Below are 14,723 nucleotides of genomic sequence, written 5' to 3' on the forward strand. Positions count from 1 at the left end.
AAAGGGGCCAGACCTACCCATCAATAAGACAGATAGGGACACCTCAAAAGCGCACACCCACCTTGCTCAAATCACTTGCCTTATTCACAATAGCACCTAGCAATCAAGCACAAGTGGAGCCAACCACTATTCTATGACATTGGCCGCATGACAGAGATGGAAAAGAACAGTGAAGCTCATGTTATTACAAGAGCACTCTTTCCCATGTACGGGGGGTCATGGATTTTCCTTTTGAGAAAGAAAGAGAGAGCAGCGATTGAGTTCAAGTTAAATACAAGAGCACTCTTTTCCATGTGAAGCAGAGGGGTCATGGATTTTTCTGTTCGTTTCTTTTTCTTTTGAAGTGGAGGATCAAAAGCAGATATCCCCTCTGCTTTTACTTTTCAGCCCTCCCTTTAAGACTAACCCATCTTCCATTAAAGCTCAAATATTGCACATTAACTTAGAGAGTTGGTCCCAGCTCTGTAGGGCAAGTAAGGAGAGAGAGATGGGAATAAAGTTGATCAACACAAAAAAAAGCTTCCACTGGTTCCTTCCTTCCTTGCAACCTATCCATACAACATAATTATATATTGATCATTCAACAAACATTGTAATGATATAATAATAATCATCATCTTTTTTACTCCCTACAACTCTTCTGCTGCTGCAGCCTGCAGGCACATGTTTCCAACTCAAAGATTAAAAATCTCACTCCCGACTATACAAAATTACAACTAGTATATCTAAACTTTGCATGGAAATACTCAAAAAAGAAAACTATGTTTGGTTTTTAACTTTAAATCCTTTTATGGTCCAACCTATGGTTGAAGAGATTTATGATGCCGTCAGGTTGTCATGACAGTCGTCAGTGAGGACTTAACATTAACATAATTTTGATATTTATCATGAATTCCTTTTTAATGGGTCCTCCATGCATGCACCATCAAGCTGATCACAATTTGCTTTTCATGCTCCAAGTTTCTTTATATTTATTGGACATAATATTGTTAATGGAATTTCTCTGTTCAACTTGGTTTCTGATTGAACCAAAGTCTATTCACTGATTCTTAATCTTCTTTTACCTTTTTTCTATTTATGACATATATAACCATTTCTGCATGTGCATGGATCTTTAAAACATGGTGGTGTTTCAGGGACACAATTATACTATATCTAAGCAAGAATCAAGGTGATTAAACCATAGTTTAGAAGAATATTTGAGCACTATTTTCTTCTGAAATTGGTGAGAATTATTAACTCATGTCTTAATCAGAGGAGTTAATCATTTGTAGGTTCTGAACATTTTCATTTGTTTAATGTGAAACCAGTAAGATCCCAGATTTTCAACCAATCCAAAGAATCAAAAGATGGTCCAGTAAGAAATTGAATATTTTGAACTCAATATGCTGACATTGCTGTGGTAAAGAGCCTTGCTTTTGAATCTTTATCTAAGCATTGAGACATAAAAAACACAATAAAATGATAATTATAGCAAGCATTAATTACTATCCCCACATGTTTCCATTAATAATTATAAATAAAACTGAGTAGGATAAACCAAAATGGAATTACATGGTTGTCAATTGATGAAAAGCAACAGGACAACTGAGGCATTTTAAAATGATTAAAAGTGCAATTCCATCTTCCCTCATTCAAAGCAATAAAGATCATTCTTTGATTAAAGCTAAAGGGCATTTTTGTCATATGAATAAAGGAAGAGAGCATCAGCTTTACCTTTTTTTTTCTCCCCCTAAAATCTCAACTTTAAAATTCTGTTATCCGAACGGCTTTTTTCATTTAAAATTTTACTCCAATTTCCATAATTCATATTTTAAAAAATCCCATAATTTTTAACAAAATCCCTCCTCTTTCCCTTTTGTTCCATAGCTCTGCTCTTTGCTTTCTTTGTTTAAAGGAGCTTAAGGTAGAGAGATAAGAGTCAGCAGCTTAAACCATGACTAGCAGAAATTCAATCTCCTCTTTCTCTTCGTCTTCTTTGAAAGAAAAGAAAGGAAAAGAAAAGAGAAGAGCCAAAAAGGAGAGGCTGAGCTTCTTTCTTGTATATGAAGACTCTTTCTATCAAAATGTTTGATTCCTTAAGCCTATACACACTTGAAGTTTCTCAGATTCCCTTCACTTTTCCCTCCTTTCCTAGAAAATCTTTTATTGTTCGAATGCTTAAATCCCTTTGTCTTTGCTTCAAGCCCTTCCAAACTCAATCCTCTTGAAACATATTTCCACAGAAAACATGGTCCCTATCATTGTTTTGACATTATTCTCTCTTCTAAGCACCTCTTGTTCTGCTTCATTAGTGACTGATTTTCATGTCTTAGTCACACTCAAAAATGGATTTCAGTTCCCTGAACCCTTCTTAAGCTCGTGGAATTCTTCGAACCCGAGTTCAGTTTGTTCTTGGGCAGGAATAGGATGCTCCCGGGGACGAGTTGTTTCATTGGACTTGACAGATATGAATATGTATGGCTCTGTTTCACCACAGATTTCAAGACTTGATAGGCTAACCAACCTCTCTCTTGCTGGAAACAACTTCACTGGCAGCATTGAGATCGCAAATTTAAGTGACCTTCGATTTCTCAACATTTCAAACAACCAGTTCAATGGTCACCTGGATTGGAACTATGCAAGTATCAGCAACCTGGAAGTATTTGATGCTTATGACAACAACTTCACTGCCGTCCTACCAGTTGGGATTCTTGGGTTGAAGAAACTAAGGTACTTGGATCTTGGTGGCAATTATTTCTATGGCGAAATTCCACCAAGCTATGGCACACTGGTGGGGTTGGAGTATCTTTCACTGGCGGGTAATGATCTTTCTGGAAAAATCCCTGGTGAGTTAGGCAACCTCGTAAATGTGAGAGAGATTTACTTGGGGTATTATAATGTTTTTGAAGGCGGTATCCCTGTAGAGTTCGGTAATTTGGTAAATTTAGTTCACATGGATCTCTCAACCTGTGAATTGGATGGTCCAATTCCTCAAGAGTTGGGAAACTTGCAGTTGCTTGATACTCTCTATCTGCATATCAATCAACTCTCAGGTCCGATTCCTAAGCAGTTAGGCAACTTGACAAGCTTGGTGAATCTTGATCTCTCAAAAAATGCGCTCATTGGAGAAATCCCATCTGAGTTCGTCAATCTTAAGCAGGTTAGGCTTTTGAATCTCTTCATGAACAGGTTACACGGGTCTATTCCAGACTATGTAGCCGACTTGCCATATTTGGAAACTCTGGGGCTTTGGATGAACAACTTTACTGGAATGATACCCGAGAATCTTGGTCGAAATGGGAGGCTGCAAGGGCTCGATTTGTCCTCCAACAAGCTCACCGGTACGATCCCTCGAGACCTGTGTGCTTCAAATCAGCTAAGGACATTAGTTCTGATGAAAAATTTCCTTTTCGGGACCATTCCTGAAGACCTAGGGAGATGTTACAGTCTCACTAGAGTAAGGTTGGGGCAGAATTACTTGAATGGTAGCATTCCAAACAGCTTCATCTACTTGCCAGAGCTATACTTAGCAGAGTTGCAGAACAATTACCTGTCGGGAACATTGGCTGAAAATAGTAATACCTCCTCGAAACCTGTTAAGTTAGGCCAGCTTAATTTGTCAAACAATCTCCTTTCTGGTCCATTGCCATATTCACTTTCCACCTTCTCTTCTCTTGAAACCCTTCTACTAAGCGGAAACGAATTCTCAGGTACAATACCATCTTCTATAGGACAACTCAGGCAAGTATTGAAGCTTGATCTTAGTAGAAATTCACTTTCTGGTATTATTCCACCCGAAATTGGAAATTGTTTCCATCTCACATACCTCGATATGAGCCAGAATAACCTTTCTGGCTCTATTCCATCTGAGATTTCCAATGTGCATATCCTGAGTTACTTGAATGTATCGAGGAACCATTTAAATCAAGCCATACCCAAAAGCATAGGGTCAATGAAAAGCCTCACAGTCGCCGACTTCTCTTTCAACGATTTCTCTGGGAAGGTGCCAGAATCCGGCCAATTTGCTGTCTTTAACGCTTCATCTTTTGCAGGCAATCCTCAACTTTGTGGTTCTCTCCTGAACAATCCTTGCAATTTCACTGCAATTACAAGAACCCCCAGAAAGGCCCCTGGGGACTTTAAGCTAATCTTCGCACTAGGCCTGTTAATCTGCTCTCTAATATTTGCCACTGCCGCAATAATCAAGGCCAAGTCATTCAAGAAAAATGGTTCGGATTCTTGGAAGATGACAGCGTTCCAAAAGCTGGAATTCACAGTTTCTGACATCCTTGAATGCGTTAAAGATGGTAATGTGATTGGCAGAGGAGGTGCAGGGATTGTGTACCATGGAAAAATGCCTAATGGTATGGAAATTGCAGTAAAAAAACTTCTCGGATTTGGCACTAGTAGTCATGATCATGGTTTTCGAGCAGAAATCCAGACACTAGGAAACATTAGGCACAGAAACATTGTCAGGCTGCTAGCATTTTGTTCCAACAAGGAAACCAATCTCTTGGTCTATGAGTACATGAGAAATGGGAGCCTTGGGGAAGCAATACACGGGAAAAAGGGTGCATTCCTGGGATGGAATTTGAGGTACAAAATTGCAATTGAAGCAGCTAAAGGCCTGTGCTACCTTCACCACGATTGCTCCCCATTAATCCTTCATCGAGATGTAAAATCGAACAATATTTTGCTAAATTCAAGCTTCGAAGCACACGTTGCCGATTTCGGATTGGCCAAATTCCTGGTCGACGGGGGCGCATCACAGTGCATGTCAGCTATTGCCGGATCCTATGGCTACATTGCTCCTGGTGCGTACAAAAATTTCCCAGTATTTATTTCTTATTAATTAATTAATTAATTAATTAACGTTTTCTAATTCTATAAATTGTACTGTGGATTGTTAGCTAAGTTAACTTGGTCTATTGTCGAACTGTCAAATTTGTGGGTCATGCTAGTAGTAGTCCCAGCCGTTAGATTGTCCTTGTTAGATCAATCAGGGAGGAATTTTTTTTATTTAAAACAATGAAAAAACCTAGAAAATGAGTGACATTTCGTTGTTTCGACATATGATTCTGATTCCTTACATGAGACGGTCGGCTAAATGACAGCGCCAAAACCATCCGTGATCTGTGCTACGGACAAGAAACGGACAGAGATATACTAGACAGAATTTTACGGGTAATATACAAATTAAAAAAACCAAAAAAAATGGAAATCAGAAAACGTGGGGACTCACGAACTCTTCTGATCCCAGAATGAGAGGGGTCAATCTCACAAAACTGAAACATAATAGAATATCTGACAGTGATACCTAACGTAACAAGACGTTGAGTGTCGTGAAAGATAACCGACCACGTCTACTTGCACCACCACCACTATCTTTTTCATTTTTTTTTAATTTATTTTTCTTATCATGACTTTGGTCTTACGTGTAAAGCACTGGCTGCTTTGTGCTTTCCACGACAAGTTGACATGCTATCAATGCTAACGTTTTATTTTATTTTTTTGGTTGCAGAATATGCATACACACTGAGAGTGGACGAGAAAAGCGATGTTTATAGTTTTGGGGTGGTTCTATTAGAGCTGATCACCGGCCGACGACCGGTGGGTGAATTCGGTGAAGGTGTAGACATAGTTCATTGGGCTAAACGAGTGACAAATTGTCGACGAGAAGAAGTTATTCGCATTGTTGATCCAAGGCTAACAACCGTGCCCAAAGATGAAGCAATGCATTTATTGTTCATTGCAATGCTATGTGTGCAAGAAAATAGCATCGAACGACCCACGATGAGAGAAGTGGTTCAAATGCTATCGGAATTCCCTCGTCACTCACCCGACTACCAATCTTCGTCTTCTTCGCTTATTCATTATCAACAGAAAAATCCTGAAAATGATCTCAAGCGTTATCCTATAAATAAATGAGATATTGAAGTTTAAAAAACTTGAAAAAATTTTCCACTTTAGAGTTTTATGGTGTTTTAAATTTGTTGTTATAGTTTGCTATTCGCAAAGTATATATCTTTTTTTCCCCTCATAAATTTTCACTTTAGATTTAGGAATAGGAGATATGGTGACCAAAAATATATAGAATTAGGAATAACATGAATGGATGTACTTCCTTTCTAAGGGGTGCCCTATAACTGGAGAGAGCTTGTAACCTTTGTTTGTATTATAATACATGCTGCATTTATATTTTTGTTTTACATTTATTTAAATTAAAATTTTATTTTCTCTCTGAAATTTAGAAATTATAATTGTTGTTTATGGCACCTCAAACAGCATAATAATTGACCAGCATGTGTGTCCCCCCTCCCCCCACAAAGAAAAAAAAAACAAAACTATATCATCATTGTACTCGTGCATATATAACTAGCAATAAGGACTCATAAGTGTGTATAAATATATATATATATATATTAAAAATCCAACTTTAACAATCTTAAATAATAAAAAAATAATGACTAATTTCTATAATAAATTGGAGATAATGCTTTTAACCTTTTTTTTTTTAATTTCATCATTTGCACGTTATCATCTAATATTAGAAATTAAAATAAATGTTAAACATGCAAAATTGTCTATAAAATACTAGTATTTCATTTCTGAACTTAAAAAACAACGTTTCGTTTCTTAAAATTTCTTGCATTATTTTCTCTTAACCCAATGCCGAAACGTGATTCTAATGTCAACGTTACTTGTTCTGTGGTGAGATTAAGAAGCTTGAAATTTTGTTCTCAATTCTATAGCAAATAGTTAAAGATTGATCATAGGTTTCTTTTAGTTTCTTATATTTATCAATTTCGAGACTCATTTTCTTTTTTTTTTTTAAACCAAAATTGGGGTGATATTCAGGGATGTTCAAGTTTGCAGGGTTGCTGGCCCATTGCTATCTGCCATAGCCCATCATCAATGGATAAGTCATCCGAGAACGAGGCATCATCGGAGGAGGAGATTGAAGAGAACAAGATAAATTGTTTCTCCTGTATTAATACTTTAGCAATTGATGTAGCAAAACCAACTTCAAAGGCAAAATCTGAAGAAAGGAAAGCATTGAATTTGGATGTATCGCAAAAGGAGCAAAGCAAACAGAGTGCTGCTCCCACATTGCAATAGCTTGATTAAAAAACAAACTAGTCATAGTTTTGTTTGGGGTTCCTTCGATTGTTATAATTTTATTTTCTCGCAGTTTGAGAACATGAAAGGAGATTGATTGCAGTTATTAAGATTTGAATTTTAAGTTTATTGAATCAATTTTAATTGCTTTTATATATTAGTTATTTATATTTTTACTTCTTGAAATTTAGTATGTCCCTATTCAAATTGCATTAATGTTTGGCAGAGGTGAAAAAATTTGAAAATTAATTCAAATTTATAATATTCTATTTGGTTTATATCTATTTTTTTTATTCAATTCGAATTAAATTTAGATATTAAATATATATGTTAAGTTCGGATCAAATTTTGAATTAGTGAGTAAAAAATAAAAAAAATTAAATTAAATTATATATAATTTTATTAGATTGTATATACTTTTTAGATTTTTATAAAATAAAAATAATTATTTTATACCTACATTTATTTAAATATATTAAAAATCATATTAAAATAATATATAAAAAATTAAATTTAAAAAATCGATGAATCAAAATTTGGTTTAATTCGAATCATATAAAAATTCTATTCGAATTATAATTTTATATATTTTTTAAAAAATTGAATCAATGAGAATTATTATCATTTTTTATTGCCTAAAATTGGAGGTTCAAGCCCAACACGAAGATGAGTTTGTTTTGTTATGGGCTATCCCAGCAACAACATTCATTCTTCCTGGGCCATAATACACCACTGAACTATTTTTTACTTATAAAATGGGCCTTTGACCCATCGTCAAAAGCTCCTAAGTCCACTAGAAAGGCGAAACAAATTGAATCGCACAGCATCCCTTCCCCCACGTGGAAATAAAAATGTAATTTCAAAATTCCCAAATCATTGCCCTTGCGAACTAAATCACATCCATCCATTTGTTTTTTGTTTTCCAATCAAATCGAACGGAATCTTTTTCCCCCACTTTTAAAGCCCTTCGCTTTCGACTCTAGTCCTCTCTCTATCTCACTTTCTACTGCACTCTGTCCAAAAAAGAACACAAACAAAACCCTCCGTATTTCTTCGAGCAAAAGCGGGTTTCCCAGCGGGTGCCGATCTATCAGATCGGGACCGGTCGTTTTCCGGTGCGTATCGATCCACGTTCCTTAGGTTGCTTTAGGTTTCTGCTTTGTTTAACTTCTACAAATTCTTCTCTTTTTTTCTTTTCCCTTGAAAACTTAAGCAAGATTTCAAAATTTTAAAGTAAATCTTTAATTTTCTATTTTATCACAATTATTCTGTTTTTAAATTTGCGAAATTTTTAGGTGTTTTCTGGAAATCAAAAGGTTTTTTTCTTTGGCAATTTTTGCTTTTTTTTTTGTAAGGCGGTGGAAAAAAAAAGCTTTCTTGGGGGTAAAATTGAAAAAAAATTTATTTGGTTTTCTAGTTTTAAGGTTATTTAAAATTCCGATTTTCCGACAAATTATCTCAAGCTTTGATTTCTTTACTTTTTTCCCCCCACAAGAATCGTAAATTGACTATTTTCGATTTTTGATGTAAAAGGTTTGATTTTTGATTTATTATTTTTTAAATTTTGAATAAAAAATATCTTAAACGGAGAAAGAGAATCTGTCTGTCTATTCATGAGAAAAGAATCGGATCTCTTTCCTTTCACACCCATTTTATGTGCCAACGTTCAATTGGGCACGCTTTTTTATTTTTCTTTATTTTTTAATTTTATAAATATTTTTAATAATAAAATAATTTTACTAAAAAAAATAAAATAATTTTGGGAGATACCTTAAGCACTGAGGCTGTGACCATGACTTAATAGTACTAAGCATTTTCATTTCTTTGATTGGAAATAGGCGTTGATATTGGAATCAACGTCGTACTTCCATAAAAAGACTGCAACTTTAACTTCTTAATAACCCATTTGGTCTTTTGTGTTTCTCTATTTTTTTCTTTACGTCAATTAGGTTTTTTAAGATTGTTGGATATTTCGATAATGGCCGGTGAAAAGACCATGGAGAATCGTATCCTTTGCTTCACTTCTGATTATTTGTTATGCCTTTATTCTATGCGATTTGGTGAATGCTTTTGAGATTTGGGATGGCTTATTACGTTTTTAGGTTGACTATTATTGACCAAAATTCCGGTTTTATCTAGCTTAAAGATTGCGGATTGCCCAATCTATCTTATGTCTAAGTTTGAGAGTGGAGAGTAAGTATTTGTTGGGATTGAAAATTTTGTTTCATGTCCCAGTTATGGTGGATGGAATTGTTAGACTGATGAAATCTCGTTAATATTATTAACTGAATTATCCTCATGATAAGCAGAAATGTTATATGATGAAACTTGAAAATTTCTAACTTGATGTCATATATTAGTTATTTTGTCAAATATTGTGCAGGAAGTCATACTTTGACCTGCGTTGATTGTGACTGTGTAATCATCTGTTTTTCTGATTGCTATGTGATTGTCTGATGATTTTACTTAACGGTATAATTTAGCGAAACCTGTCACTGCTGTTTTGAAGTCTGAAGCTGTTGCCAAATTGGCTGAGAAGGATGTGGTATGTCATAATTTAATTATTCTAAATGTTTGTTTATCTTGAATTGGTCTTGTAATGGAACTCAGTTTTTGCTCTGGCAATTGTTGTGCCTGGTTTAGCAACATCAGTTTCTAATTTCTGTGCATCAACATACTCTATAGGTTCTTGTTCTTTTCTGTTTTAAAATTATGTACTGGAAACATTTATGCCACATTTTGCTCTTTTCCATTTGCTTTTATAAAAACTGGCAGAAAGAAAACTTCTGTGCTATACTTTTATGTACAAGAAATTCATATTGTAGGTGAAAGAAAAAAAAAACTTCTGATTAGTGATACAGAAGTTTGATATTTCTTGTTTGAAAGGCATTCTAGTTTTTCATGAAAAGTTGTTTCATTGTAACCTACAACAGTGCACGGTGGGGGTATTGAGGGGGTGATGCAAGCGAAATGTTTTTAATGCTTTTGTTTCTTGTATTCACTTTAGGCATGTTTTGATGTTTTCAGCCTTCTGGAAAACTTGGAATGCCTTCTGATTCGACGTCCATGGTATCTCCTTCAACACATCCTTCTTCTGGCATGAAAGGTGAGAGTCATCAAGATTTTGTTGGAGAGCCTGGTGTCCATCAACCTACTAGTGTTTACGATTATTACTACCCAGGTTAGATTATATAACAACTCTTCATACTGAAACTTGGCATTCATGCACAAAGTTCGAGTCGGCATAGCCATGGGTTTAATTGCAAATGGGATTAGGTCTTCATTCTATTTTTAATCACTGCAATCCATCAGATAGTACATTTGTATGCCAAATTGTTTTTAAATCATGATTAAACCATTTAAAAGTGCATTTATGTGATATGTGTTTCTCAAATACAAAGGTATTTGAAATCTTTACAAATTTGTACTTGATGTGTAAATTCACCCTCAGAGTTTATATGACAAGCAAAATCCATATTTGCTCTCATGATCCCAAATAAAGCATAAAGGTTTTGAAAGAAACAAGATTTTTAGGCTTTAGCTTAGTATGTTTGGATCAAGATATGGATCTAATTTTATTGTGCATATGTGTCATTCTTTATTTATTTATTTATTTTTTTTGCAGTTGGTTTACCTTGGTTTAAGATAAAATTAAGCAGTTCTATTTTGTTTTGTAAAAGAATATTAATTGGAAGTTTTTTTTTTTTTTTGGCAGGATATAATGGGTCATTCACTCAATCTGATGATAAGGGCTATTTTCCTACTGATGGTTCACATGCAGTATGTTCTGCTAGTTCCTTCAATGCAAATTTGGTTATGCCATCATGGCCTTCATGTGGATGTCATTTTTTGCATCTTCATTGTACCAATAACTTTGAATTACAAATTCAATATGGTGATTGTTTTGGTTTATATTGGATTGTTGCTCCAGGTTGTGCAATCGGAAAATGGTTCCTTAGTCTATTATTTGCCTGGCTACAGCCCATATGCAACTGGGACTCTAATGGGTGTTGATGGACAATGTGTTGGTCAACAACCATATTTTTCATCAGGATATTTTCAGCCTCCTGTTTCCTATGGATCAGAAGCCATTCCTTGTTACCCGTGGGATTCGACGTATGCTGGAGATGTTTCAAATGGAAACTTTGATGGTTTTGAAAATGTAAAGTATGGTTCAGCATCTGCTTTTGCAAAGTCGAATGGTTTCAACTCTATGAAGTCAAGTGACCTTGGTGCCAAATTATCGAAATCTACTTATACGCAGCCTAACAGACCATTAAGCAAGGTATGTTAGTATTTGAGGTGGCATTCATTACGGAGATTATAATCTTTTTCTTAGCAAACTGTTGCTTGATTATGTTCGTAATTTTTGCTAGGCTTATGGTTTCAAAGTATTGAACAAGACAAGAATAGTGCTGCTGTTGTATGCATTTGTTCTGGAGGTTTCAATTAGTATATTTACAAATATAATTCAGAGGGTTATAGAGGAGACATTTATTTGAATAATTCTTTTTGGTACTTGATTAGAATACTTGATGAAATTTTCCCTCAAGACTGTGATTAATTAATACATGGGCAGACTTTGTTAATCACATTACCCTTTGTGACGCTACTCTTTGTCAATGTATCTGGTGTTGCTCTGCAAACTAGAAGCAAGAGCTAGCAGTTTCTTCCCTCTTCTTCATCTGTAATTGTATTATTTTATTTCTAATACCTGTCCTCTCATTGTATTCTAAATCTCCTAGTCTTTTTATAGGATTTTTATCAGTCATAAGGTTCTGCTTTCATGATATAATTGATTTGTTTGAGTTTAATTTGAAGGTCATTAGGCTGTATTGAGGTTTTCAAATATTTGCATTTCTTTGCCTTTCGGATATCTATGTTTTGATTATCTGAATTCATATTACAGGAGCCTCATTTGGGTTCTGATCTATCAGCTGGATCTTATAAGGGATACTACCCAGCTGGAAGATCTCCTTCATTTAACAACCAAAAGCAGGGTCTTTTCCAACAAAATGGTCCTATGAACTACAGAACAAATGGGAGAGGATGGAATCAAAATGATAGATATAAGAAATCCAACAGAGATGTTGACTTTGAAAACTCAGCTGAACTAACCCGTGGTCCAAGGGCCTATAAGAGAGCTGCACCTTTGGACTCTTCCTTCAAGAAGGATGACTTGGGAGTTACTGTTTATAAAGATAAATACAACCTACTAGATTTCCAAACTGTGTATGAAAATGCAAAATTCTTCGTCATTAAGTCCTACAGTGAGGATGATGTCCACAAATCCATGAAGTACGATGTGTGGTCGAGTACTCCCAATGGAAATAGGAAGTTAGATGCAGTATTCCATGAAGCAGAAGCTAGAGAAAGTGACATTGGTATAAAATGTCCGATCTTCCTCTTTTTCTCGGTGAGCTGAAAATACAACTTTTGCAAGAGTTTCCTTATCTTGTTGGCATTTTCCTTAATCTATCAAAGTTTTCTCATTCCATAACAATTTCTGCAGATTTTCTCATTTAATTAGTTAATTTACATTATAATAAGTAGTCTTATCGGGCCATTATGGTGGAGCCATAAAGATTTGAGATTTACTGTCTTAAACTTGTAGTTAAATAATAAGTTGCTTTTTCTTTTGATTTGTATCAATATATATTTAATCCTTTATAAGTAGGGGCCATGTCTGCTGACATATTTGAATCACAGAGAAGAAAATATATATGCTGAGTTTATCTGTTATTTCTGTGTATATTTATAAATGGTTGCTGCAATCTGCATGGTATTTTTTGTCCTTGATTCATTTTAGACACTCAAGCAGATTACTTAACTGTGGGATTCTTTTTGCTTTCTGGTTGGTAACTTGCTGTTTTTCCTTCAGATGCCCATCTGCATGCATATTATGTATTCTTATGTTGTTTCTTGACATTGTAATTTCAGGTTAACGGAAGTGGACAGTTTGTTGGCTTAGCTGAGATGATTGGGAAGGTGGACTTCAATAAAGATATGGATTTCTGGCAAATGGACAAGTGGAATGGTTTCTTCCCTATTAAGTGGCATGTTATAAAAGATATCCCTAACAAGGAGTTGTGCCATATTATCCTTGAAAACAATGAGAACAAACCTGTAACTCATAGCAGGGACACTCAAGAGGTATTTTGGTTACTTCTCTTGCCTGGACAACATTTTACATGTATGGTTGTTTATGTTGAAAGTCATTGAGCTTTGTGGGTTTAGTTTCTTGCTTTGATGTGTTATGGAATAATTTATTGGGAAGAAAGCTGAGGGACAAATAAAATTTTAAGCAACACATCATTGACTATCTGAGTCTTTGTCCATCCCTCTCTTGCTTCATAAGCTATTCCTTTTTTTCTCCAGAGTTTACACATCTATTATTTTATCAAATTTCCACTCTTATCAGACGCTTTTTTTTTTTTTTTAAATTTTGAGTCTCTCTGTACCATCTTTTACTAAGCAGTTCTCTCATTATTGTTCAATTTTTAGCTCATGTTCCATTTTTGAAAATTTGCATAATCATCTGATGAGTTGGTTGTATAATTGTTAACCAAATCATTCAATGAACTCATCATGCAGCTTTGTAAAACGAAGATCATATAATCAAAAGTCCTGATATTCTTTTTGCAATTTGCAGATTGGTCTCAAGCAAGGCTTAGAAATGCTGAACATCTTTAAAAGCTACTCTGCAAAAACATCGGTGTTAGATGACTTTGAATTTTATGAAAATCGAGGGAAGATTCTTAATGCAAAAAAGAATTACAAGTCAGCATCTCTTCAATACAAGGAAGATGATCCGACCGTGAGCTCTCTCTCTCTCTCACTCTCACACACACACACACACACACACGCGCGCGCGCTCAATCACACACACATACCAGCACATCGTTGTTATTGCAATCAACTTGTGGAAAGAGTTTGTCTAAATTGCTGACACCAAACCTAATCTTCTTTACGGCCATTGTGATATGGAAATACAACTTTATAATTAATGGGGGTATCATGTTTATAATTTTGTAGTTTTTCACGTCATAGTTTGATATGGGGTTAATCTTTGTATCCAGAAGCAAGCAAAATTTGGCGAAAGGAATGTGGAAGAAGACTTGAGGAGGACCAAGAAAAGTGCTGATGCAACATCCCTCATCAATCTCACCAAAAATCTCTCCCTCAATGGCTACACGCGGAAGAGCATCGCTGTAAAGAACCCAACACCATAGCCATTCAGCTTTAATATCTGCTAGGGGATCTTCTGTTTTCAGTCTTCCTTTTTTCTTTTTTTAATTCTTTTTCTAGATTTTTTTTTATCTGATTCGGCTCTTTAGTTGGCAAGCAGTGAGTTTGAATTAGCATTTTGTTGGAGTATGGTTCTTTTCTGAAATAGTTTTAATTTCTTTGCTCGTTGAATCCTGTTCCTTAAAATTACAGAATAAGCTGCTCTAGTATTTCATTTGGCTCAACCAAAATACCTTCTGCATCAACAAAAATATAATCTTGATCGAGTAATAATTTTTCAGGCGATATTTTTTCAAAGAAAACACCTTTTTTTGCATGATGCCTCAAATGATTCAGTATGTGTCCTGAAAAGATAATGGTTATGTTATGACATT

The 14,723-nt window shown here is 35.0% G+C and overlaps 2 protein-coding genes across 2 annotated transcripts; both read left to right on the forward strand.

Annotated features, from left to right (window-relative positions):
* Positions 1-1,777: 1,777 nt before the first annotated feature.
* LOC111308164 (uncharacterized) lies at positions 1,778-6,191 on the forward strand. The gene is made up of 2 exons (XM_022906477.2): positions 1,778-4,796; positions 5,504-6,191. The coding sequence occupies exons 1-2, from the start codon at positions 2,231-2,233 to the stop codon at positions 5,908-5,910; spliced, it is 2,973 nt and encodes a 990-aa protein (XP_022762212.2). The 5' UTR covers positions 1,778-2,230; the 3' UTR covers positions 5,911-6,191.
* Positions 6,192-8,094: 1,903 nt separating this feature from the next.
* On the forward strand, positions 8,095-14,520 carry LOC111308590 (YTH domain-containing protein ECT4-like). Its single transcript, XM_022907037.2, has 10 exons — positions 8,095-8,216; positions 9,051-9,107; positions 9,585-9,646; positions 10,129-10,282; positions 10,817-10,881; positions 11,033-11,386; positions 12,011-12,517; positions 13,042-13,254; positions 13,754-13,918; positions 14,181-14,520. The coding sequence occupies exons 2-10, from the start codon at positions 9,080-9,082 to the stop codon at positions 14,331-14,333; spliced, it is 1,701 nt and encodes a 566-aa protein (XP_022762772.2). The 5' UTR covers positions 8,095-8,216; positions 9,051-9,079; the 3' UTR covers positions 14,334-14,520.
* The last annotated feature ends 203 nt before the right edge of the window (positions 14,521-14,723 follow it).

Source organism: Durio zibethinus, chromosome 2, assembly GCF_047325235.1.
Source record: "Durio zibethinus cultivar Kanyao isolate XHJ-2024 chromosome 2, ASM4732523v1, whole genome shotgun sequence".
Classification (NCBI taxonomy): Eukaryota; Viridiplantae; Streptophyta; class Magnoliopsida; order Malvales; family Malvaceae; genus Durio; species Durio zibethinus.